This window comes from Hippocampus zosterae, chromosome 17 (assembly GCF_025434085.1).
Source record: "Hippocampus zosterae strain Florida chromosome 17, ASM2543408v3, whole genome shotgun sequence".
Lineage (NCBI taxonomy): Eukaryota > Metazoa > Chordata > Actinopteri > Syngnathiformes > Syngnathidae > Hippocampus > Hippocampus zosterae.
The window spans coordinates 355,052-380,376 of NC_067467.1; the positions used below are offsets into that span (position 1 = coordinate 355,052).

At 55.3% G+C, this 25,325-nt stretch overlaps 4 protein-coding genes and 1 long non-coding RNA gene across 9 annotated transcripts; 1 reads left to right on the forward strand and 4 right to left on the reverse strand.

Moving 5' to 3' along the window:
- Nucleotides 1-269: 269 nt before the first annotated feature.
- On the reverse strand, nt 270-14,370 carry LOC127589118 (proline-rich protein 12-like). 4 transcript variants are annotated; one of them, XM_052048142.1, is made up of 17 exons: nt 14,273-14,370; nt 13,533-14,236; nt 11,315-11,466; nt 11,047-11,208; nt 6,489-10,804; nt 5,993-6,205; nt 5,357-5,431; nt 4,098-4,872; nt 3,046-3,692; nt 2,850-2,966; nt 2,638-2,771; nt 1,798-2,486; nt 1,614-1,733; nt 1,443-1,540; nt 1,233-1,364; nt 1,072-1,167; nt 270-901 (listed from the first exon to the last, which is right to left on the reverse strand). In XM_052048142.1, exons 2-17 carry the CDS (start codon nt 13,613-13,615, stop codon nt 767-769), a joined length of 7,944 nt encoding a protein of 2,647 aa, XP_051904102.1. In that variant the 5' UTR covers nt 13,616-14,236; nt 14,273-14,370; the 3' UTR covers nt 270-766. The 4 variants fall into 4 exon arrangements, with proteins under 4 accessions (XP_051904102.1, XP_051904103.1, XP_051904104.1 ...); XM_052048143.1 differs by lacking the exons at nt 13,533-14,236; nt 14,273-14,370 and adding an exon at nt 13,007-13,058; XM_052048144.1 differs by lacking the exons at nt 13,533-14,236; nt 14,273-14,370 and adding an exon at nt 11,927-11,993.
- On the reverse strand, nt 14,325-16,921 carry prrg2 (proline rich Gla (G-carboxyglutamic acid) 2). The gene is made up of 6 exons (XM_052048148.1): nt 16,821-16,921; nt 16,169-16,341; nt 16,006-16,039; nt 15,744-15,876; nt 15,193-15,318; nt 14,325-14,705 (listed from the first exon to the last, which is right to left on the reverse strand). The coding sequence occupies exons 1-6, from the start codon at nt 16,888-16,890 to the stop codon at nt 14,663-14,665; spliced, it is 579 nt and encodes a 192-aa protein (XP_051904108.1). The 5' UTR covers nt 16,891-16,921; the 3' UTR covers nt 14,325-14,662.
- On the forward strand, nt 16,826-17,055 carry LOC127589121 (uncharacterized). Its single transcript, XR_007959289.1, has 2 exons — nt 16,826-16,940; nt 17,022-17,055. It is a non-coding gene; the product is annotated as an uncharacterized LOC127589121 (long non-coding RNA).
- A 647-nt stretch (nt 17,056-17,702) lies between these two features.
- On the reverse strand, nt 17,703-22,176 carry rras (RAS related). 2 transcript variants are annotated; one of them, XM_052048229.1, is made up of 6 exons: nt 21,508-22,176; nt 20,943-21,030; nt 19,794-19,896; nt 19,540-19,648; nt 19,287-19,405; nt 17,703-19,207 (listed from the first exon to the last, which is right to left on the reverse strand). In XM_052048229.1, the coding sequence occupies exons 1-6, from the start codon at nt 21,592-21,594 to the stop codon at nt 19,120-19,122; spliced, it is 594 nt and encodes a 197-aa protein (XP_051904189.1). In that variant the 5' UTR covers nt 21,595-22,176; the 3' UTR covers nt 17,703-19,119. The 2 variants fall into 2 exon arrangements, with proteins under 2 accessions (XP_051904189.1, XP_051904188.1); XM_052048228.1 differs by lacking the exon at nt 21,508-22,176 and adding an exon at nt 21,173-21,473.
- Nucleotides 22,177-22,892: 716 nt separating this feature from the next.
- si:ch211-195b15.8 (dual specificity protein phosphatase 8) lies at nt 22,893-25,215 on the reverse strand. Its single transcript, XM_052048287.1, has 5 exons — nt 25,057-25,215; nt 24,538-24,632; nt 24,257-24,416; nt 24,056-24,179; nt 22,893-23,877 (listed from the first exon to the last, which is right to left on the reverse strand). Exons 2-5 carry the CDS (start codon nt 24,628-24,630, stop codon nt 23,112-23,114), a joined length of 1,143 nt encoding a protein of 380 aa, XP_051904247.1. The 5' UTR covers nt 24,631-24,632; nt 25,057-25,215; the 3' UTR covers nt 22,893-23,111.
- Between the last annotated feature and the right edge of the window lie 110 nt (nt 25,216-25,325).

A 25,325-nucleotide genomic window follows, 5' to 3' on the forward strand; every position in this document is an offset into this window, starting at 1 on the left:
GGCGCGTCTTCAAATGACTGGAAAAAATGTGAACGCCATCCGGAGTTCAATGTCAGGCTTGCTCTGGGGGCCCTTCGGGACCGCAGTTTGACACCTATGCGACTGGAACGATCCCTGTGTCCGTGTTAACCCATTAGTCCACGAGGGGGCGTGCTTTACGCAGGCCCATTGGCTTGTCCTCATTTTGCGATTGGGATGGAGGAGGGAGGGCACTCGTATCTCAAGGCACGGTTGTATTATGGTGGCATGTAAAATGACCATCGTCAAAGTGTCATTCCAACGCTTTTATTGACTCGAGCCAAACACAGGAATTTCATGTACAGAAGAACTGGAAAGCTGAGAAGGAAGAAGCTGTACACTATTTACACCTCATAAATGCTCTGCGATAATCTCCTCCGAGAGGTCAAACGACGGCAAATCCCAACAACAGACGGCTAAACGCGGACATTTGGGCGTTTGGATCGTTCGTTCCCCGTCACGCTTCCTTGAAGAAAGTTTGCTTTTTTGGACTTCTCGTTTCTACCCGCGTAAAATCCTCTCTGCGCTTCGTCTTTTGAAGAGCAAAAATAAACCATCATCTAAATGATCCAAACGGGGGGTTATGAATGCCGCCTATCGACTTGCTGAATTCCTGTTGGGGGGGCGCCGACCAAAGGATGGTCTCCTCCATGCTTGCGGGGATTTTCGTTCCGGCGTGCGGGTCGAGCGGCCGGACGGAGGCAAGCCCCCCTCCCCCTCCCCCATCCCCTCCCCTTTTTTAGTCTTTTCAGGCTTTTCCCCCGAGGCCGAGCAGCTCCATGAAGGAATGGAAGAGGCTCTCCAGCCAGCCGCGGTTGGCCATGCACTGCTGCACCACCTCCTCCTGGCCCGGGTCGTCCGCCGCCTGCTCGATGCTGGCCGTCTGCACGCAACGCCGCCTTGTTACTTTCCAAATGACTGAACCGGAACCGGCCCGTTCCGGCGCCACCGAATCCCGCCTCCTTCGGCGTGACTCGAGTTCGCTAGCAGCTCGTGACTAAGGCGAAGCGATGGGGTCGGAATGGACGACGACGCCGGCGGCGGCGCTCTTACCTCCTTCTTGCAATGCAGGAAGGTGTGATACTTGTAGTGGTGAAGGGAATGATAGAGGCTGTAGATGCGGCAGGTCTCGCGGGAGAGCTTCAGATCCTGGAAAGAGACGGCTCATTTTCATCGGACGCCGCCGTCGGTGCCACGGCGGCGCTCGCTCTTACTTGTTGCTTCGGAACGCTCCTCTTGCCGCGGTTGAGAGTTTTGCGGTTGTAAACCTCCCCGTCGAGTCGAACTTTGACGGTTCCCGATTCCGGCGCGTCCGCCGTCATTTTCGGGAAGATCTGAAGAGCCTCCTGGCGGCGCGCGCAAAAGAAAAAAAAAACATGACGTGGCGCTCCCCCCGCTGTTGGGAACGCAAGCGTCGACGGTACCTGGTGCTGAGCGCTCATGCCGACTCTCCTCAACAAGCTTTTCTTGCGCTCGTTCAGCAGGCCGTCGATCTTCCTCATGGGCGGCAGGTACAACTCATCTGAGGAGGCGGCATTTTAGCGCATGGAGTGCGTCGTGGTGAAAAGGACGGCGGCGCCCAGGTGAGTTCTCACCGTGGGTGTCCTCCAGGGCTTGGATCATGTCGGGGTCGAGCGCCGTGCTGACCAACATCTCCACGTAGCTGCGAAACATCTCTCTCATGGCTCGGCTGTTGAGCCCAAGCCGCGGGGGTCCTGAAAAGAGAAAGCGAGGTCGCTGAGATCGGCTGCCCACGCCCCCCCCCAGCCAGGTACCGACCTTCGTCTTCGCTGGGGAGTGACGAATCGGATTCCGATGAGGAGGACGGCGAGTCCTCGGTCCGACTCTTGGTCTTCTTGGAAGGAGGCTCAACCCCGCCCGCGGAGCGCGGCCGCACCTTCTTCTGGGCGGCTCTCCCGACCTCCGGGACGTCCGTGGCTCCCGCGAGTGGGCCCGCCTCCTTTTCTCTTTCCTGGCGCGGGCCCCCGTGGGCTCTCTCTTTCCGCTTGAGGCCGTCCTTCCCGGCTTTGGGCCTCTCCCGTTTCTGGCCTGGGCTCTCCCGCGGCTTCCTTTGCTCGGTCTGCCCTCGCCGCCTCTTCTCGCTCTCGCTCGGGTCCCTCTGGGCTTCTCTCTGCCGCTCGTCCCCCCGTTGGCGCTCCCGTCGGAGGCTGGCCGTTTTGTCCGTCTCTTTCTCTCCGTCCTTCGGCTGCTTTTGCTGGCCTTTTTGGGCCGGCCCCCGCTCCCCCCCGCCCCTTTCTCTGCGCTCCCTCGTCTCCCTCTTGTCTCTCTCTGGCTCTTCCTTTCGCTGGCGTTCTTTTTGGGCCTTTTGCGCTTTCTCCCGTGGATCTCGCTCTTTCTTCTCCTCGGGCTCCTTCTCTTTGGCTCCGTCTTTGTCGCCGTCGTCTCGCTCCACCCCGGGCGGCGTCGGATTGTGGGCGGCGGCTAGCTGTTTTGGTAGCGATTGGCGCCTGGCGGTAAGCAAAGACGCGCAGTCTGAACATCTGTACCGGTTCTACTCCGACGACCGAGGTTTCTCCATATCGCACGGCCGATGTTGCGCCGGAGGCTACGACGGCGTTCCGAAACGGCTGCGAGGTCCCGAAAAAGTGCCAAACTCACCGCAAAGTCAGAGCGGTCCTGCGCCAGGGCTTTCGGGAACACACTCGAACGTAGTCTTTCTTGTCGACGTTCTCCAGGAACTTGACGTACAAACGCTGGTATCGCATTTTGGCATCGCCGAAGTAGCCCAGATACTGTGGGGAAGAGATATTGGAAAGAAAAGCAAAGAAGAAGAAGAAGAAATAGTGGGGGGGGGGGGGGGTCAAACTCACATTGCTGGTGGCGCAGAACTGCCTTTGGCCGTCTTTGATCTCGGGGCTGAATTTCTGGAGCAGGGCTTTTTGCACTCTCCAGATGGGCGGCGGCTCCCGACCCGTCCGCAAAGCCATCTGACGGCGCCAACACACGACGGGTGCCGCTCATTTTGATTTTCCAGGTATGGGCGGGGCCAAGAGCGCCGCGACTCACCTTGAGCGTCCCGACGTCCTCCGTCCGGATCACAAACTCGTCCCGTTCGCGGAAGATGCCCTCGCCTCCGCTCTCGCTGTCGTCGTCCTCGCTCTGCCCGGCGACGGCGGCGTCGGCCTGCTTCTTGGCCAGGTGCAGGGCGGCGAGCCTCCGCGCCGCCGGGGCCTCCTCCGGGGTCGGCGGCGAGCAGGAAGGGGACGGGGAAGAGCTTGACGGCGAGGAGGGGGAGGCCGGCTCGGCCTCGGGCTCCTGGTCCTGGTCCTGGTCGGAGCACGACGGCGGCGGCGTGGTGGAAGGAGGGGCCACCGAGTGGCTCTGGGCCAGGTTGGAGAGAGGGGGCGAGGGGATGGCGGGAGGGGAGGCGGAGGGGGGCGGGGAGGTGCCCGCCGTGGCCGCCGCCGGCTCGGGCACCCGCTGCCGTTTGCGGGCAGGCGAGGGGGGGTCCGCCTCTTGGTCCCGCCGGATCGAGCTGGCCGAGATGGACGCGGGCGTGGCGGAGAGCGGCGACGGCGAAGAGGAGCTGGGTGGCGTCGGCGAAACGGAGGGCGACGCCGACGGCGGGGCCGGGGGCGGAGTTGGAGCCGGAGCCGGAGCCGGAGCCGGAGTCGGAGCCAGAGCCGGCGCCGGCGCGGCACCTGCTGGGGAATCTGCAAAACCAAAGTCACGCCTTTGAGTTTGTTGGCCCACGCTACGCTTTGCAACAAGAGGCAGCGGACACTCGCCGGCGGCCCGCAAATGGCGACAAGCCGCGCATCGGCGGCGCTCATCATTCAAATGCATTGCGAGAAAGCTCTTTTCGAAAAGACACGGATGAAAATAGGAGGGGGGGGGGAGACTAACGCCTGTTCAAAAAACATCCCAAAGTTTGGAGGTGACGGTACAAGTGGCTCACCATTGTTTTGCCGGAGGATGTGCGTTCCCCCCCCGCCCCCCCCGGCAAAACAAGGAGTTCAATTTCCAAGCTTCTTGAATGCCGCGAAACCCAAACACAGATGAGCCTCCAAACGGACGGACAGCGGGGGCCATTTTCTGGGCCACTTCTTTTGGCTTACCTTCAAGTTGAGAAGCCTCCGACGACGGCCGTCCTGGGCACAGTCCGTCCGCCTCGGTCGCCTCCTGCTCTTGCCGCTCATGGCTCTTCATTTCCTGCTCGGTGGGCGTTTTGCCTCCTCCCCCTCCCTCCCCTCCCTCCTCCTCCCCCCGGTGTTCTCCCGTCGGCCGACTTTGGCTCTCCTCTTCCTCTTCTCCGTCGGACAGCGAGGAGACCAAGTTCTCATCGGGAAGGTGAAGCCCGCCGTAGGCGAGCGTCCCCGCTTCGCCTTGAGCCGCGGCGGTCGAGGGGACAAGGGGGGGCACGGCGGGAGGCGAGGGGCTGAGCGGCGGCTCCCGCGGGCTCGGGGGGGAGACAGCCGACGGCGCTTTGACCGCGGCGCAGGCCAGGGTGTCGTAGAGGGCCGAGATGGCGGACGAGATGCTCTTCTGCAAGTCCTGGTTTTTACTGACCGAGTCCTCCTCATCGGAGGAGAAGGAGGGCAGGGCCTCCAGGTTCCCTTTCAGCTCATCGTCCAGAGGTTTGCAAGGACTCGGGCAGCTAGCGAGAGCCAGGTCCGCCCCCGGGCCCGCCCTCCCCTCGCCGAATGTCCCCGCGGGCTGAGGCGGCGAGAGCGGCGCCGTGGGAGTGATGGGTCTGATGCCACCTTTCAGAGCGGGGCGGGGGTCACACGGGTCCTCGACCGCCTCCAGCCCTGGCTGTTTTTTGCCCGTCTTCAGGAAGTCCAAAAAAGAGGACATGAAACCGGCTTTGAAATCAAAGGCTTTCTCGTCAACCTGGGGAGGAAGAGAGGGAAAAAAAAACCCCACATCAGTAGACAAAACAAAATGCTGCCCCCCAACACATTGCTCCTCATCATTGTCACGCCGTCGGGGAAGAAAATAAGATTTAAGACGTCATATTGAGAGGCAAAGGAAATGGAGGCCGAGCCTTCAAGTCGCTGGCTTATCGGTAGGAAGTCTTAACGGACAGCAGGTGGCAGCAAGGATCCCGCACTTGAAGAAAATACAGTAACCATGGCAACGGCTGCCCTGGTAACAGTGATCTCTCTCCTCTCTTTTGTCAGTCACAGGCAACTGGCTGTCAGTCAGCTCAAAGCTTCCTTTTTCCCCCAAACGCTACGATGGAAAGCGCCATCCGTTCGTTTTCTCCCTTCTCCGATCACAAATCGTTTCCCCGGCGAAAAGGCCGCGCGGGTGCCGTTGGACAAGCCCCACGCGTCAGCATCGGCTCGGCTTGTTTTCATGCAATGCAACTCACAGAAGTGGAGATTTTCTGCATAGCCCCCCAGGCTTCGGGGCTTAGTGGATCTTCCATTTCTTTCTTCCACAGCATCTGTGTTGTAATCAGAAAAATAAAAAGCGTTGAGAACAACAACAAAAAACGGTGTCTCCGTATTATACAGCAAATTCTTCGTACACTTCCTCAAGATTGAAAATGACGAGGCTACACGTGACAGTCACCTCATGATCAACTTCAAGACTTCAAGTGGGATTCATCTACAGTGAGAATGTCGCTACCGGGTTCATTAAAAGCCAATTAAGGCTGCGCTGTATGCTCCGAAAATGGCAGAACTCCAGATTCTCCAAGCCTCCCAGCAGCGCGTACGCAAAGATAACCATGGTTACCGAGTCAGCAAACGAGAACATCTCTGAAAAACCGTAAAGGAGTTGGAAACAGAAAAGCTTTTCTTGAAGCCCGAATATCCGTCGCATGTTTAACGTTCAGAAAAGGCCTTCATCCTCGTCTCGGTCACCTAGTCCCCGTGGCGTCATAATCACGCCGGAAATGTATTTCCCAAATGAAATGACCCAACATGAGCGGCAGGGCACGTGTTTGAGACTCAATATTGCACCGTACGCATGCGGTAGAATACATTCCATTTGAAGTCGATACCTCTCCACAAACGTCATGATGCATTTTGTCCTGTGTCTGGTTTAGCTCCTTTCTGCTGATGTCCATGTTGGAAGCGGGGCCGGCGGGGCTGGGCCCGAGCGATGCCGCCGACCCCATCGATCCGTCAGACGGGGCCGGATCCGTGCCGGACAGCGAATCGCTCCTCAGAAACGATTCCGATGGGGGCGCGGCAGAAACTGCCGTCCGCGTGACCTGAAAGATGGATCGACACCAAGAGAAGCCGTCGAATGGCGATCACTTCTTTAACACATCAATGTCTTCATTCCTGAGCAGGATGTATCCATCCATTTTATTATTATTATTATTCATCATTATAGTAGTAGTCGTAGTAGATGGGCAAACTCACATGAGTGGTTGCACATAACTGCCTTTGACCATTTTTGATCTTGGGGCTGAATTTTATATATATACAAGTATACACTCACACACACACACACACACACACACAAAGTGTAGTATTTCCATTTCATCGTACCTTGATGGGGCTGCCTGGATCTTGTTGCAGCTGTTGAGTTGGTAGCTGCACATGTTGTTGGTAAGCGTGCGGCTGTGGCTGGTGATGCATTTGGTGGTGGGAGGGGGTCGCAGGATGATGCAAGAGATGCCCTTGTTGCTGTTGTGACATTTGGTGGTGATCTAGCCGCTGCCCGTGATGCTCACGCGGATCGCGTTGGAGATGCCGCTCTTGGCTGAAGTGTGGCTGCGGGTGCTGCTGATAGGGGAGGTCGTGCGCTTTGCTCATATCTTGGTGCATTTCCGGGAGCCCTTCCTCCCTCCTACCCCGGCCTCGCCCCCTCCCGCGCCCCCTTCGACTTTCCCCGGCGGCCGATCCCATCAGGCCCCGACAGTAGGAAGGCTCCGGGAGAGGGCGTATTCGAGGTCTGCCTCTGGGGCGAGGAGGGCCTTCGCGTTTCGGTTTGGTTGGTTTCCTCCCCCTTTTCTTTGGGCCATCCTGGGCGAGGAGTGGTTGAGACTGTCCCAGGGAAGAATAGCCCGACGGGTGGCAGAAGTCCACGTCGCCCATCAGCGGACCGAGCCCGCCGACTGGCGACGCCCCGTTGGACTTTCGACAGCTTGAAACCAAATCGGGTAGGAGGTCGGGAAGGCGCCGGCTGTTTAGACGGATATCGGCCGGAGCGTCGGCTTTGTCTTCGTCGTCCTCAAATTCGTATTCTTGCGCGTAATTTTTCTTGGCCAGAGGTTGGGGCTCACGTCGCTGTTTAAGCAAATGAAAGGAGCTGGTCTTGAGCAGTTTTTTGGGTCGGGGTGAACAAAAAAGGGCCGCGGCCATCGCACTATTGCTCGGGCCTCCGACGACCGCCGCGCACCCTGTCATTTTGTTGAGGGAGTCTTCGGCGGTGGCATTCAATCCCATGGCGGGGGCCTGGGACTGTATGAGGCCGAGTTGATCGGTGTTGACGGTTGAGGGCAGATCTTGGGTCTTCATCGAGTCGAGATCTGCATTCAGAGATGTATTCCCTAATCCCGAGAGAGAGTGACAATATTGTCCGTAGCCTTGATCTCCGTGGTGAGCGACCAGACCGTAAGCTTGTCCGGCATCTCCCGTTTTTAAGACCTCCATGCCGTCTTGCCCGCGACCTTGGGGAACGCTCTCTTGCGAAGCCTGTCCACTCCCAGAATCCCCGTCGCAACCGGGCTTATAATTTGCCGAGCAAAACATGTCCTCCACTCCCGGAAAGTAATTCCGGTCGTCGTCATTTAAGAGGGAGTCTGAAAAGCAGATGGATGTCAAGGATGTAAACTGCTCCTGCTGCTGATTTGGATTCAGTCTTGTTTTTCCACCGGGGCTCACGGTGTCAAAGTGGTGGTGGGGCTTAAGACGCTCCAACTGAGAGTGGGACGGCTGGCGGTCGGCCTCGCCGGCTTGGGACTGTTGCAGTTGTTGGCCGGGTCCCATATTTCCCACCATCTGATGGGACTGCGGATGAGCTAAATGGGAGTGGGAAGGTTGATGGTGACGGTGGTGGGCGTGGCTCTGAGGCTGGTTGACGTGGTGCAAGCGAGAGGCCAAGTCAGGTTCAGGGAGAAAGCCATGAAGCTCCGGGCCCGTTTGTCCACCAAGGTGGTGGGATGACAGACCGAGCTGTTGTCCGTGGCTTTCCCCAGCGACGCCATCGCCATCCGTGATATTGGCACCGGTCCCGATGCCGTGTCGATCCAGAGATAAGGGTCCTCCGCTCTCCCTGCTCCTTGGCTGTGAAAGACGCCGGTCCAACATATCCTGGCTTTGATCTCTCGGCGCTCCGAGGTGATAGCGCGGATCCAAATTCTGATTCTGCAGCTGGAGTTGGAGCTGCGAGGGGCGACCGTGCGCGTGGGAATCCGCCCCTGTGAGCCCTGCTCCTCCAGATGGTCCCATGATACCTTGCTGGCTCAAGGGATGGTGCCGTGGCGCTCGCTGGGGGTCCATCTTAGCCCGAGGCATAAGAGAATGCAGCATCTGAGTTTGCTGAGGGCAGTCCGCTTGCGAATTCATCATCTGGTTTTGTCCAGACTGCTGTGCATCTGTCGTATCGCACGAGTAGGGGTCGTCGGTCCGATCCAAAGTCTTTTTGAGCTCCATGTGAGCATGTTGTGAGTGAGAATGATGGGAGGAGGGCTGCGGGTGCTGAGAGAGACATTGCGCTTGCTTTTGAGAATGGGGTGACGGGTGCGAGATGTGGTGGGAATGTTGAGAATGCGGGTGCTGGCCGTAGGGGTCCCCTCTTCCGTAATGTCCCGCAGAAACCAGGGAGTCCCGTTCCGGCTGGCGGGAGAGGTTCGGATGGGAAAGAGGGTCTGGGACTCCTCCCACCCCTTCCGAAGTGGAATTCGATCTCGTCAACTCGGACTCGGGCTGTTGCTGCTTCTTCCGTGATATTTCCAACTGACTCTTCAACCCACCCGTGACTTTACTCATGCGGGCGTCAGGGTCCGTGGCGCTATTTGCACGAATCACACTGTGAAGGTGGTGACGCTCGTCTGGGATCTCGCTCATGTCGTAAGTCGCTCCTTTGGCTCCTGTATCTCCCGCCGGCGCGAGCTGTTGCGGCATCCGCAGAGAAGACGCAGGATGCCGGGCAGAATGAGAACTTTGTGTACGGAGTAATTGCTGGATGAGGAAATCATCCGCTTCCTCCATTTGGGAGCGCTCCACCCCGAGCACGTTGGCCTGCGTTTTGGTTTTGGGGGCGGCCGGGCGGTAGGGCTGTTGCGTTTCGCTCGGGTTATGCGATGAAGCCGCGAACGTGGGTGAGAGCATGGAGGGCGGGTATTTGCCGGTCCCCGAACCTCCGGGCGACTGTGCGGGTCGAGAGGAAGCCGGAGAGTGCAACCCGGGATGAGGGACGGTCGAAGTGACGGCGGGCGATGGACTCGACTCATTCAAGTGGTACGAAGCGCCGCCTCCACCGGCAACCCCACTTCCTGAAGCGACAGATCCAAGTCCGCTTTCGAGGGCGGAAATCGCCGATGCCCCGCTTCCTGTCGATCCTGCGGCAGTCCCGTACCCTCGAGAAGGACTCTCGGCTCTTCCGCGAGGAGCCGAACCGAAGCTTGAGTCCCCAAAGACAATTTCGGCTGAGAATGAGCGTCCGCCGGCGCCTAAATCAGCGAAAGCCTTGCCTCCGTTGCCCCCTGCTCCAGAGCTCATGTCACACGTTTGAGGGGAACTGAAGCAAGACCGAGTGACGGGAGGCGACGCGAGCTGCTCGGGAGAGTACGAGCGGGCTTGTTGTTGGGGAGGGGTCTGGCCCGATAGACTTGTGCTCGATTTGGCCCCAGCTGGAGAACCGTACGTAGAGAGGCACGCTTTGGGAGCTGAGTGGGCCGATGACACCGCCGGTGCCGGTGCCGGTGGCGGTGCCGGTTGAGGTGGGGGCTGCTGACGCGAGGGGACGGAGGAGCTCGCGGCGCTGCCCTGGGGGTTTGAAGGTGATGAAGAGCCGTTGGACGACGGCGGCGGCGTGTGTGAGGCGCGCGACGAGGACGAGAGCGAATTGGATGAGTAGCCGGTCGCGGAGCTCTCGGCTTCTTTCGTCTCGGCCGAGGAGGAGGAGGCCGAGCTGGAGGAAGAAGAAGCGTAGGGCGTTTTAAGGTTAGGTGGATACGGACGCGACTCGGCCTGCGGTGAGCGTTTGGGATCTGCGGGCGGACTCTGCTCCCCCGAGGGACTATAGGAGACGCCGGCGTGATGGTGTTGGCTCGGCAGTTGCTGGTAGCCCAGCGACCCGGCGCAACTCAGATACTGCTGCGGTGGGAGTGTTGCGCAATGAGCCGGCGATGAACGCTGGTAATGCTTGATCACGCTATCCTGCCGCGGCACCGTCCTCTCCTGCGCGGGGGCTGCGGTGATCAGGGCCGGGGTGGAGGAAAACATGGAGGCGTTATAGAGCTGAGGGGACTGGTTGTGGAGCTGGGAGGAGAGCAGGTTAAACTGGGGAGGGGGCAGGTGGCAACCCGAGGAGCCGGGCGGCGCGTGGCTCGGAGGAGGCGCCGCCAGCTCCTGGGAACTGCGGTAGGCGCCGCTCTGAGAAGACAGCAGGCGATCAAATCCCAAGCTGGACTGGGAGGGGGTCTTAATGTGCATCAAGGGATCGTGGGGGGACAACAAACCGTTGGAATTTGGGCTAAAGGCGGCCGTGTCCTGCAGGGATAACGAAGGAGCGAAAGAGCGTCCGGAGAAAGAGCCGGGGTGCTGGTATGCGGAAAGGGCCGAGGAGGAGGAGAAGGACGCGGCACCCGGGAGAGCTCCTGAAAGAAAGAGCTCCGTCGGGGCCGGGCTGTGCATCGCTACGGGACACAAGATGGACATTCAATGGATAGCCTCGCTTCATACGGCCGCGGTCGAGATTCGGCGCGTCGGGTCAAGTCAAACTCGAGACCCGGTGTCCGTTTGCCCGGATCAAAGTCTTTCTCTCGACGCAACGTCTTTCGATCGAACGATTGCTTACGCCGTACGGGCCTGCCGCGTCGGACTATCGTCCGATGGTTTTGCCGTTGCGCCGGCGTTCCCCTAACGTGCTGACACTTACCGGTCTGCCAAGAGGGAGTGCGAAACTGCGTGAGGAGGGAAGAAGCGGAGGGCGGCGGCTGCGGACCGCGGGAATCCAAAGCTGAAATCAGATTCATGACGGACGGATCGGGACCCGAGGGGCCCGTGTGGTGGAGACCGGCATCAAACAGCCCCGACAGGCCTGCCAACGAAGCGCACGCATGACGCTTTACATACTGGAGAACAGTCACTTTGAAACTTTAACGCAAGACAACAGTTACGCTGGTTTGTGCTACCTTTGTTCTTACCTAATGTGCGTCCAGCCCAGGCCCCGCCCTGCCTGGAGCCTCCTGGGTGGTGGTTGGTTGCATAACCCTGAAGCGGGTGAGGGCTTCCGTAGGCCTGCCGGTGGAGCAGCTCCGAGTCGTGGTGGGACGACCTGGCGCTCCCGTACATGAGGCTGAACACACATGAACAACACCGGCGAGTCATTGTAGCAAATACATGGGAGTACACGGGCTTTGATTTGGAGCAGTTTTTCACGGCACTCCATCTCGGGTGTCTTGTGACAAAAGGCCATGCGGTGCGATGCTGATAACCTTGAGCGTAAACGAAGACAAGAGTCATCCTGCGCTGACGCTGTAAGTCTTGCGTTGAGGTTGACAGCAAATAGCTGTACACCATTCAAATTGGAGCTTATTTGTGAAACAATGGCACACGTAGGAGCCAACAACCACACGATCCCGACGGTACGAAAGGACTTCACCCATGAGAAGGAGGAACCGCAACAACGGAACAATCACTGGGATCGCATGCGCAACGATCTGAATGGAGAGAGGAATGTTGCAGCCAACGAGAGAGCATCTGTATTTACAAGGCGTCAGCGTCAACACAGCAGACGACATTGCCCAAAGACTCACAGTGGCGGAGAGCTTCGAATTCAATACAATGTTTTCAACGTGGGGGGCGTTTGTCGGGCTTCGCTACTGGAATCACCCATCTTGGAGGATGTTCACTCGGTTGTTTCAAACCCCCCCCAAAAAAGCAGATTACAGCCATGACACAAAACCAAAGTGTCGTGAGTCAATTATGTCGAGCTGGCATCGGGCCAACGGAATCTTTTTCCACCCCAAATAGTTCCTGTTGTTCAGCAGCTGTTGAAAACGGCCTTCTCTCTTTGATGATGCCATCTTCACGGCTCAACAAAGATGCCCTTTCTGTTTTGGAGATGCGAGCTTTCCGCCAGGTGGGGCGCCCACCTTCGAGCTGTTGCCGGTCAGCCACAGGGCAACGGAAAGAACAAACAGACTTCCATCCTGGAAAGCCGTCCAAGCATCTTTTTGGAACCGTCTTCCCTCTGGCGCGCTGATCTCTTTCGAATCAAACGACTGATTTTCCTTTTTTTCCCCCCACTGAATGCAGAAACCGTTTGATTGCATTTAGCACTCTTACTGTCCGTTCATCCCGCATCGCTGCCACGTATAAAAAGTATGTAAACGCAGCACGGAAATCCTGCCAAGGAATCCGACGGAGGATCGACGTGGTTGTCAAGGCGACGGCTAACGGCGAAGCTAGCGGCGAAGCTAGCGGCGGATAGCCGACTTGAGCCGGGCTCCCGGCCGCGCTTCATTTCGCCACACGGGACGGCGGCATCGACTCGATGAATCATTTATCGTCGGGAGGAAAAAGTTGGGGCGGGTGCGACCGTAGTTCAGCGTCGACCGCCGCAAGCAGAACACACGACGCCGTCGTCACGACGGCGTTAGCTTCCGCGCCCGATAATTAGCCCGATGGCGACCGGGGGCTCGGACCCGCGGAGGCTGTCGGCGTACGGAAGGTTGTCACGCGCACGTGCGGCCACGTAAAAGACCTCGACGACAACTCGCCGGGCGGCCAGCGCCATTTGCGGAAGGCAATTGGCATCTCGTGAGCTGACGTTCAATACGGCGGCGGCACGTTCGCCAGTCACGTGACCTGATTGTAAAGCGCTGTTTACTAACAAGGGAAACGTCGGATTTCATCTCGGAACACCGGCGCTCTTTCTGGCCCTGACAATCCCCCGACGTGATAGCGCTCACGGAAGCAAATAGTTGCCCGGTGCAGACTGTCGAGAGCGCCGGCCAAGCGTGGCCGCGCCGAGCCGCAAGTGCGTGCTCTCCCGTGGCGCGTTTGCGTTGTCTTCAGGCGGACAAAGCTGCAGCGGCGACGAACAACAATGCAGGCGCGCGCGTGTGCAGCCGGCCACATGTCATCTGTCATACTTCAACCGAGACGCCAAGCACCCCCTTTGACATCGCCCCCTCCCTTCAGCGTACTGTCACTTATAAGCTTCCATCGCATTCCTTACATTTTAGAGACGCCCCCCACCCTTCCTCTATAACCCCCCCCCCAACTCCCCTCCCATGTTAATGACAATACGACGGACTGTACCTGAGCAGACCAGTACCGTGCATCGCACAAGCCTGGTTGAATGCAGAGGACCGCGGAACAAGCCCCCCAGCCCCCCACCCCAACCCCCTCGCTTACCTTGCTTTGGCCGATCTGTCGTAACTCCATCCCGTCCCAGAGCCGAGATCTCCAAAACCAGCTGTGGGATAATTCCTCTCCATGAAAAAGAAAAAAAACAACAACAAAAAAGGAGAGAGGAGGCTGCCTGGATGAAGATGGGCAGCAGATACTGCGGGTGGGGTGGGGGTGAGGGGGGGACTGGAGGGGTAGAGAGAGGAGGAATGTCCGCTCTTCTTCCTTGTGTGAGCTCGCTTCTGTTTATTTCTCGGCTTGACGAGCCTGTAGACTGGGAGGAATGGAGGGAGGAGGAGAAGGAGCGAGTGCAGGAGGAGGAGGAGGGGGTCACATCAGCCGGGAGCACCTCCTCCCCATATATTTCACTGTCTATTGTCTCCCGCGCACAGCTCCGCGTTCCTCAGCAGCTCCGATACGCGAGCCCACTCCGCACCGAAGCTATTTCGGCCCCTTTTCTTCACAGGGCGCCATTTTTAAGACGATTCTTCTCTTCCGTCCTCCACCCCCCCTCGTCTCTCACGCAGACAATTTGTCACGCGCGGCAGCGCTCTCTGAGTATTGTGGGGGGGGGGGGGCGGCTTTGGGGAAGAAATTGGCAGCGGTGAACGAGCTGCGCTTTTTTATGGTCACTCGTCTGCCGTTTTAACGACAAACACATGCTGGAACGTGTAAAAGAATGGCGCCTTGACGTGCGCGTGCGTACTTGTCTGTGTAAGCTTAGCTTAAATCCACTGACAAATAACGAACCCCCCAACTTACATCTGTACTGGCCAGACAAGTTGGCGACAATGTACATCTTTTGAGCAACTTAATGGATTTATTGTGACTCAACCACATCACACACAAACTGGACATAGAACAGGGCAGTCATTGGTGGGAGGGAGGACGGGGGGGGGGGTCAGCCTCACTCTCACCTGCACCGAATTAAGAGCCTCGCATCTGTACAATGTACGTCATATTGTGAAAAGTGTCCGTTGTTGAGTTGGGCTCTCCACCCCGTCCTTCAATAGGTTCTACAACATGCAACATTTCAACTTGACTCCAAGCGTCATCAAGCGCCAGCATCAACCACTTGGAAGCAGCTCTGGCTGGCTGGCTGGCTGATGGCTGATGGCTGGCTCAGAGCTCGGAGCTCACTCGTTGTCTCGCGGGTCTGCAGGCTCGGATGGCGCCCCCCTGTGGTCAAACAACCGCAAAATATGACCTCTGCCCATCTAGCGATACGCGTACACGCATAGATGGGAACAGGAATCAGTGCTATCTTCTGGGAAATAATCCTCATAAATATAATGCATATCATTTGTATTTCTTGTTTACAACATTAGTTTCTAACTAATATACGCAGTCAAATTGTTCCTTTAGCGCACAATAATTGCATTGGAAGAATGACCGCGTAATGTAAACAGAAACGTGAAAAGAAATGCTTCTTGCAGGCATTCTTATTTTCTTGAGGGCTAGGCACAGTATACGCGTCCTGGGAGACTTGGTGAAATATGGGCAATTTGCTGAAAAGAAAATTGAATGGGGACCATCTCTTCATTTTCTGAGTCACTGTTTTGTTTTTTGTCTTTATTTGCAAATGTTGCCGCGGGACTTTGGACCAAGTGGATTGTGTGGACTGGATGTGAATCGCTCAGCTGTTGCGGGGGAAGCGTCGACTTACCCCGAGTAAGGTGGCGGCGGGGCATCGTGCATCCCGCTGCGGTTGAGAGCCTCGCTGTAACTCGGTAGACCCGGGGCGCTCGCCAGGGGCACCATCTCAGGGGCCGGACGCCCATCTTGCGCCATTCTCAAAGGAGACAAGAGGCAGGAAATCAGGCAGAAATTCTTCGGAGAATGCTTCACTTTTACATCTTTTTCTGTTCTCATCATCTATCCCCGGTTTTATTTGTATTTTTTTTTTCCCTGCTGCGCGGGGCAGAAGAACCCTCTCTCCCAAGTTGCTATGGCGACAGCACAGTACGAGTGAGTGATATATGATCATTTTACATGGAGCTGGGAGGAATTCTGCCTAGCAACAAGTGGCACACAAACGTTGGGAGGAAAAGAGCGGGAAAGGGCAAAACCGAGCCCAGCTTCCCTCGAAGACACCTTTCTTCTGTCTCTGTTGTTATTGTATCGTTTCCTTGCTTGTTGCCGGGCAAATTAGTTTCGCTTCAGGTTGCGAACAGCGGCGGATGACTTGGAGCGAGCGCGCGTTGGCTGTGAACTTACTGCACGGGTCTCCTTCCCGCCTTGTTCTTGGCCTTGTAGAAGTAGAGGCCCAGGACGGTGGCGATCACGGCGCACACCAGGATTGCCAGGATCCCCGCCACCAGGCCCGACACGTCCACTCTGGGCGCGTAGGCTTCAAAAGACACCACGCTAACATGAGCGCTGCCGCCGGGACTCTTCGGGCGTATGCGAAAATGCAAATCTCCGCAGAAATGCGGATGGGAAGAACTAAAATACTTGCGCGTGTCATTGGAAGCATTACCGTGGCTTTCGACGTAGTCGTTCCAAAATACTTCCTGAACACGGAAAGAAAAGAAAAGAAAAGAAAAGAAAAGAAAAGAAAAGAAAAGGGGCTCATGGCTAATCAAGAGCGACGGGTGACCCGCACACCAAGCGAACAACGTTGTGGACGGCTGCGGCGTTACCGTCTGAACGTCGTCCTCAAACACTTCCCTGGCCTCTTCATAAGTGCAGATCTCCTCCTGACATTCCCTCTCCAGGTTGTCGGGCACCACCAGTTCCAGGTCCCAGCTGTTATAAAGCAGCGAGCGAGACAGGAAGCCATGGGCTGACTGCTCATCCACTAACGGGGAACTCACTGCAAGACACACAATGGGGAGCCACATTGGAATGGCAACGTCCAGAAAGAGCCTGAATTCATACAGCCCCCCCCCCCCCCCCCCCTTGAGGATCATTATCTGCGATGTCTTCATAACTACAAATACAAAATGGGAAGAAAGACATTTGGTCTGGAAAATGGAGTTCACAACAGTGTTTTGAAGATTCACCGTTTAGGATCAGTTTGGTCACGCCGCGGGCCGCTGAAAAATGGATAGCGGGCCGAAAATGCCCCCTCGGGCCGGAGGTTGGACACTGCCGATCGGAACAATTTCAAATTGTTTTCTTGACTGATTTTAGCTTCAAAAAGTTGACACATTGGAAAGCGGCCCCTCCATTTCTCTGTAACGACACGGCCGCATTATTCTTGTCCCGCTAGATCGAAAAGGAGCCTTCTCTGGCACTCCTTTTGAATACGCACACCGATGCGACTAGTAAGCGAGAAGAGGTGCGGTTTACCCGGCGTGTGTCGGTAGGCGAGAGAGCAGTCCGCCAGCTGCAGAAAGACCAGCACGGGAATCCACATCATTGCAGCTGCCGCGGAGGCCAACAAACCACATGGGGCCCTGACCAGGAAACGTCTCCGTCAAACTCGATCCAACATGTCCGACAGCACACAAGCACCCGGTCGGGCCCGAATGCTTACCGGGCTGCGGGTAGGCTCCACAAAAGACGTCCCCGTAGCGTGTTCCTCCACTCTTCGGGAAAAAACGTGGGATGTCTTTCGGGTGTTTTGGTTTGGAAACCTCAAGACGCGTTAAGCCTCGCGCACAAAGCGTTTGGTTTCCCAAAGGCAGCTCCCGTCCCAAAACCGGTTGGACAACATACCGGCCGGAGGGTGGAACCTCTCCCATCCAGTCTGTCTCGCCGCCGCGCTCCCCACACGCAAAGTACGGGACCACCAGGGAAATCGTTTCTTCGCGTTCTCAATCGAGTAACGGCGTCAGAAAAAAAATAATGAAGCGCCAAAATAAAGATAGAAAGCCGGGCTTGACAATTCAAAAGGCGCGGGGGTGTCCATTGACTTTGCTGAAGCCACGCCCTGCTCAACTGCTCAACTGTCAATGACGTTCCACGACTGCGACCCGGAAAGACGCACGCATGGGAATGGCAAAATCCAATTGCGCCGAATGGCGACACGAGTGGTCTCGGGGGAACTTGAGCGTATTTGAAATGGGAAAAGACCGGATGCATAGCTGCCGTGATGCATCGGGATTCAAGTGACACAACACAATCATTTACGGAGTATTTTTAATGACGTACAAAAGAGTGAATTTTTTTTTTTTTTAGGTCCAAAGAAAACATTTCCATTGCAGTTTGTTTGTCTTATATATATATATATATATATATATGCAAATAATTCATTTCAAAAATATGACATGGTTCTACACTGCCCAAAGCTTGAAACATGAAATGTAAAGTTAAAGTCGAATATCCCTTTTTTTTTTTTTTTTTAAATGCCTCTCAGTGGCCATGCTCTTGTTTTCATCCTTCCATTTTTCTGTCGGCGGCCCTCAAAAGATTGGACACCCCCTGACATCGATCATTACAGTAAGTAATGTGGACAGGGATTGCCGGGTCAGTATTAGCGAGGGTCACGCTTCATAGCAAGAGCACCAGTGCGCTGCACAAAAGGTGCCGTGGCGCCGCGAGACGGGAGAACACCGTTCAGAAGATGAAAAGCGTTACGCATCTACTCGTTTGGTCAAGATGTTCATGTAAACCGTTTACGATTATTGATGGAATTCAGTGAAGGTTTGAATCACGGACACGCGCAAAATACAAGTTGCATCACACTTCGCCTAAATAAACCCAGAAAAAAACAAAACATCTCATCTTTGGTTTGCCGTCACTCAAATGCATTCATGCAGAAAATGAGTTCTATAGCTGTGCCACGTGCTGGTTCAGTGCACTCCTGCATCAAGCCTCCCCCATCCCACCCACCACTGTGGGTTGTTTTTTTTCTTTCAAATACTGTCAAGAATTAATTTTGAAATGGTCACTCGCTCCGTTTACATATTGGAGGCGCTCACGTTGACTGAAATTATTGGCACCACAAAAGGAAAACAAAATGGCTCGCTATACATACAGTATAGAGAAATATATATATCTATATATATCTATCTCTATATATGAGGCCATGCTAGTGCAGCTGTCAAATTTGCTCGCTTTTCTCTGCCAATGTTTTGCTGCCGCTTCGCTCTGCCGCCCCCTGCAGGACGGCTTGGGAACTCGGCCGCCCAAGGAACGTCTTGTGATGGAGTGTGCCTCCCCCTCGCTCGACATTTTGATTCCCGTCTTGCGGAGCGACTTTGTTTACTGCATACAACCTCGTCATCGGAGTACCTATTGCGGCGACGTCTTTGCTGACATCAGTACCTCGTTGCCACAACGGCAACAAGAGATTTTTGGCCCGCCATCATCATGCGAGGGCGGCTCGATTTCTGGGCCGCAACTCTGTCCGGGCCCGTCATGATTATCTCCTGTCGCTAAACACAATTGCCGGCATTTCTGCTGCTGTTACAATCCAAAATTACACCCTCGGCAGACCACCCCCCCCCCCTCCCGGGATAAACGAGGGTTCACATTGATTTACAAGTTGCTTTTTAGGGAGGCCGGGGGGGGGGGTGCAAGTGCAAATGAAAGCATTCAATGGGAATATGATGCACCTTTATCTTGTCTCTCGCAGCAACGCTCACACTTCTTTTTTTAAGGGGGGGACAAGCTGGAGAGGCTTCGGTGTCCATGGCAACGGCGCTTAGAGGAGGACGCAGGGGCAGCCGCCGCTCTTCTGCTTCCCGGCGTGATGAGCCGGAGGGGGAGGACACTCCATTTCCTGAAACCTTCTGTGAGGGAAGAATGAACGCGCGTCAGCCCGTTGAGCCGGCGCGAACGAAAAGTGGCGAGCGTCGGGCCGGCGGGTACCGGACGATCCGCACGAGCTCCAAGAAGGCTTCGTCCACATGGTAGCGGTTCTTGGCCGAAGCCTCCATGTAGTGGATCCTGTGTTCCCTGGCAAAGGCCTGAGCGTCCTCCCTGGAGATCTGAGCCAAAACGGGAGACCACGCAAACGTTGAGAAGGCCAGCCGGCAGAAAGGCGTCAAGTGAAGTTCACGTCCGCGGAGAGGAGAAGTTGGCACGTGCGCGGAAGAGCGCCCGGAAAAGACGGCCCACTCACCACTCGTTGCTGCTCCAGATCCACTTTGTTTCCCACCAGCAGCATGGGGAAGTCATCCCGGTCCTTCACTCGAAGGATCTGGGTGTGAAACTTCTGGACCTCGTGATAGCTGAGATTGGGGACATACACCGATTTAAAAGAAGAAACAAAATGAGGAGATTCTGACATCTGTTATGAGAGCAAACGCAACATTCTGCGACGTTGGCAATGCTGAAAAGATGTCAAAGGTCACGTTGGGCCAAATGAAGACTTACCTGCCCCTGTCGTTGAGTGCAAAGACCAGCAAGAAGCCCTCTCCCGAGCGCATGTACTGCTCCCTCATGGCCCCAAACTCCTCCTGACCCGCCGTATCCAAGACTTGGGAAAACATCAAAGTTAATAAAGACGAAGAGACGCGACGTGTTTTATCATCGCGCCAGACGTCAATCTTTGGCCTCGAATCCAAGTTCGTCCATGTCAGCGCGGCACGCGAGAGGAAAAGCGGTGTGTCGGAAGTCGGGCCGACAGCCACGGAGCGTCATAGGACGACCCCCCCCCCCCCCTTCGGCTCTGAATGTGATCCGGTTTGATCCAGGGCGCGCACACGCTCTCCTTTGTGTACGCTTACAAGTTTCACCAGGGTGCAGTAACTCACCCGCCATGTGCAAGTCCTAACAAGGGAACATCCACAAAGCAAACGCAGCGCATTTGTCATCTCGCGTCACATTGCAACACACCCTCTGCTTTTTAAACAAACCCGCCCCCCACCCCCACCCCCGCACAAACACCAGACATCCTTCAGAACTGTGACTAATATGACAAATGGTGGCCGGCGTGGCTTGAATTTCCAAGAAAAGAAAACAGTAACGATGCGTTTTGGTTCCCGGTGGCCTTGTTCATCTCATTGTGCAGATTTGGGCCTCCTGATCTCCTGAACAGTCTCCAACGGCGATTTGAAATGGGACGGGCAAATTGGCGCCGTTGTCAACTGCAGCTTCTCTCTCCTTTCTCTGGTGGGCGCTTTTGGAACACTCATTCGCTTGACTTTGGAGTCAGCCAACCCTCCATGGAGCGTCTGCACCTAACTCCATATTTGTCCTCCCTTCACGGGCTCACTTTCGAGTTCTTCTGAAGATCCTATGAGCCGTTTGGAAATCTCGAAAGCTCTCTGAGCTCCTGCCCGCTGCACGTGGGCGTCTGCACGGGACCGGACACTATTCAAGGCAGCCACATAGAGCGAGCGGAGGCTCCGAGGGGATGCCGCTTTTTCAACTTTAAAACTTAATTTGATTCTCTGGCCTTTGACTCAATTTTTAATTGGATTGTTTTTGCGCTTTCAACCATCTTTGTTTTTCATCGATTGTTTTATCGCTCGTCATATACGAAATACGGCCGAGTCGAGAGTGGAGTTGAGTTCATCTTACTGTCCAGGCGGGTCTCCTTTCCATCCACGGTGCAGATCTTGGTGTAGGAGTCTTCAATGGTCGGGTCGTAGTCCGACACAAAGTAGGACTGGGAGACGGGACACAATCCTTGTTAGCTGCCGGTGGCCATTCAAGCAAAGCGGACACCCACGCGAAAGCCAACGGCTAACTCTGGACAAATTGCACCAAGGTGCTCACTCACCAGTATGAAAAGGAAAAATGTATCCAACGTTAACTACATCACAACTCCTTGACATCAGCGACGTAAACAATGACCCCCCCCACCCCACCCCCGCGGTACTTTCTGTGTAACAATGGAGAGTAATAGAACGCATCGAGCCATCAACAACATCGACGGAAAAAGCAATTTTAGAGAAAATGTTTTTGTGCGGGGAGCACCCCCACGAGCAAATGATTCCCCACCCCCATCCGCCATAAACACCAACCCACATCCACACGACGCCTTAATTAGACAGCAGCGCGTATAAACTTAGCTCCGGAGCCACGCGTGCTACGTTAGTAAAAGGGGGGGGGGGGGGGGGGGTTGTTGGAAAAAGAAGCTTACCTGAATGAACTGGATGGTTAGGGCGCTCTTCCCCACTCCTCCACCTCCCACCACAACTAGTTTGAATCTTTCCTCGTCGCCACTCATCGCCGTTTTTTTTAAACTTGTCCGAACCAAGAATTAAAAAGCAAATTTCTGCCAACCGGCTCGCAGCAATGTATAAAAAGCAAGATCAAAGTCCAACTAAAATCCTAGTACGACAGAGCAAGCAGAACGTCAAACTGCACTTGGTAACGTGAAACTCATTGATTTTTTTTTTTTTGACTAGACTCTAAATGCGCCACCACCTGAGAAGGGAAGGAAAAATGGCCGGAATGTTTGTCCGATGGGACAAAAGACCGCGGCGCCGTTTCTGTGAAGTTTCAAGCTTCGGCGCCTGTTGCGTCGTCGCTTAGCTTCCTCGCTTTTCCCTCCGCTCTGAAACTCGGCCTCGCCGCGGCTCGCGAGGGCGGAACCGCTTCCTCTTTTCCCGGAGAAAGTCAAGCGAACGCGGCACGACGCGATTGACTCAAATAAGCGCGCGGCGTACTCGTCTTCTTTCTTTCTTTCACCTACGGCGAACACAAGACGGTCCTTAAGACGCCGTCTCCCCTCGTCAATTCAAATTCGTCCCCGAACAAATTCCACTTTAGCGTGTCAGATACCTTATATGGGAATTGGGAGTGGCCGTGACGTCACGGTGACAGGCGCGCGCAAGAGGTAAATGCGGCGCGTGCTCGCGGACCCGGACTGTTGAGTTCTTCCCGCGATTATCTGTTCGAATTGTTTAGTTTCGTCGGGTTGAGAACATGACGAAATTAGGTCGTTTTTCTATTGACATATTCATTCGCTTCATGTTATATTCAGCGCCCCGGCACTTGAATCTGGTCGCGGGTTGGGAAATCTCTTCCCTGGGGCAAGAACACACCTCGTCACGCAGTTGTTAATCTTGCAATCTCGGCAAATTTGAGGCAAGGCAGCGAAGAACTTCAACTCAGCTGTCCCAACATCAGATCCGCCTCCATATAGGCTACGAACAATACAAACAAGTTATGACGTATACGTTATACGTAAAAGAATTAATAAAATGAATATGGAAAATATGGAACTTATTATCGTGAGCCCATCGGTTCTTTTGGTTGCAGATCTTTTATTCGATCTCGAAATGAATCCATATATAGAGACAGAGAGAGAGAGAGAGAGAATGTATTGTTGTCATGATTCAGTTCTGTTAGTGTCCAGCAGGTGGCAGCGGTGGACTGATTCATTCCAGCTGTGCACCTCTCGTTACTAATTTTGCTCCGGTTTTTTTCTCTCTCCGTTTTCAATAAGTCGTCTTTGTCAACTTATTTTTTTTGAAAACGAGCCGCTCGAGGGGTTCACTCTTTCGGCTAATGAGCGAGACGTGGTTGAAATTCACTCTTTAATCAGTCAATAGTGTGCAATTCAGGACAAAGCGACAATGACTTAAAAATGACGGCATCTTACAAACGACAAGACGAGCGGGCCAAAAGCGTCAATCTCTCATTCCCGCAATAAATAATCAATACGCATGGAGCTGCAGACCGCTGGTGTACCTCACATACGGCGTCATTCCTCTGGAGAAACATGCACGTGAGATGCGCTCAGCACCTGTACGGCAAAGCAGGTTGGCCCATCTTGACGGGGTGGGCAAAAACCCCGCCGAGCAGCACTCTCTCCCCCCAGTCCAGCAGTTTGTTGAGCGTGCAGCTGAGCGGCGAAAGCAGGCCCCGCTCCTTCGCCTGCGAGGTGTGCTGGTTTTCCGGCGAAGGACTTCGCTTCTCCCACATCTCCCCCGCATGCCTCCCCAAGGCCTTTGCCGCCGCCGCTTCCTCCTCGTGGACCCCCCCGGGCAAATCGGGACTGTCGGCTCGCGTGCCGTCGCACGTCGCCGAGGGAGGGCCCGTCCCCAAGGGGGTCAAGGAGAGGCTGAGGCTTTTGCGCCTCTCCGAGAGAGAAGCAGAGACCTCCGCTAGGTGCGATGCGGGCTTTGGAGCCGCTTTAATCAAAACGCAGGGACTCGGATCGGGCAGCCTCCGGGGTGTCTGGATTTCCCGCCGGTTGTTATTGTGAGTCCACCGTTTCGCCGACGAGGAAATCTGCCGGTTCCCATTTGCGTCTGGATTCGAATGTCTCTGCCGACGGAAATTCTCTCGGCAGCTTTGCATCTCTTCCGCCCATCCGTCACTCTTGCCGCCGGCCCGATCGTTCATGTTGGGAACGGCGGCGCCGCGATCGTTACCGGCGTCCGCGGACGGGAGGCCGAAGTTGTCACTGGGAGCCTGCCGGCGCAGGGTGCCCTGGAAGTGCTGCAATTGACCCAGGAAGTTGAAATTGGGCGAAATGGAGGGTCGGCGCTCTTTCACAAACCTGCCGAGCAAGCGGACACGGTGAAGACGGTCAAACCTAGAGAGACGTACGTCCTTACTGCGACGACGGGCGCATTCGCTAGAGCGGCAGTGTCCAACAATTTCATGTTTTGGGAAAGCTCTTAGTCGAAACAACACCATAATCTTAATGCACTAGGGTGACGTGTAAAATGCTCAACCTGTACGCGTGGTCCAGATCCATTCCCGAGCTGTACATGATGTAGGCGACGGCCAGGGCCGGAGAGCGAGAGATTCCGGCCGCACAGTGAACCAGCACCGAGGCGCCGGAAGACATGGCCGCGTCTGCATTGGTTAGGGATCAAAGTGAGATATCGCCGTCGGAACGACGCGGCGTCTTCACCCGAGCGGCGAGTCCCGACCGATGAAACGTAGAGCCTGAGGGATCCAGGGCAGCAGGTCATCCCGCAGGGAGTCATCGATGGGGATGCGCAGGTATCTGGAGCAGGGCAGGAAGGAAGGTCGGGGGCTGCAGCGGCTCACGCTCAGCACGTAGGAGATCCCCAGAGAGGCCAGTCCATCCTGTACACGCAATTACATCATCAATGGAGAACTTCTCTCAAAGTGGAAAGGCGCTCTTTTGAATCGAGTCGGAGGGAAGGTATCGCGGGCCGCGCGCTTGCGTCATCGATTGCCTTATGACCTGCGTCACGTCGCTCTCTGCTCCCAGGTAGAGCCTTGGCAGGATGATGGACAGGGGAGGACGCTCCGTCTCTCCCTCCGTGGACCACACCATATCTACAACATCATAAACAACACCTTCATTTCATTTGGCAGACTCTGTGTGTGTGTGTGTGTGTGTGTGATGGGATATATATATATTTATGTATATATATAGATGCAGTTCCCAATCTCTACTTAGAGAACAGTGTTTGCAGTTTTTCCAAATAAGCTTCTTGAGATGAAAAGAGTAATACATTTACTTGTGCATACATATTTATATAATATACGGTATATCTGCATTGTACATGTTTTTTTTTCTTATGCATGCATACATTTCAAAGGCTTTTCTCACTCTTCACCTTTTGTTATTTCCATGTTGTAGTTGAATGTTCGACACAAACAGCAGCAAGTATAAGACATCCATGCTGCAATGAAGCTTTAACATTTTCATAAAGGGTTTTTTTTCGTCCAAGAGGATACTAGTCATGCAGTTACTTACTGTGATATTTCTTTCTCTAAAAACGGCGTTTTTGATCCCGTCGGTGTCAGTTGCAGTTCTGCAGATTCTTTCACTCCACGACGGCGACGTAGCGTTCGCTCTCGCTTCTCCTCCAGACTGATTCCAAACGATGAGATCATCCTACCAACAATAAACCTTGAGCGGTGATGTCATTTTCGGCCAATCCGCTCCGCGCTGGACATCCACAGGCGCAGGCGCACAAGAGCGATACGCCCCCCCGCCCCCACTTCTCCGAACAGGGATGCCTG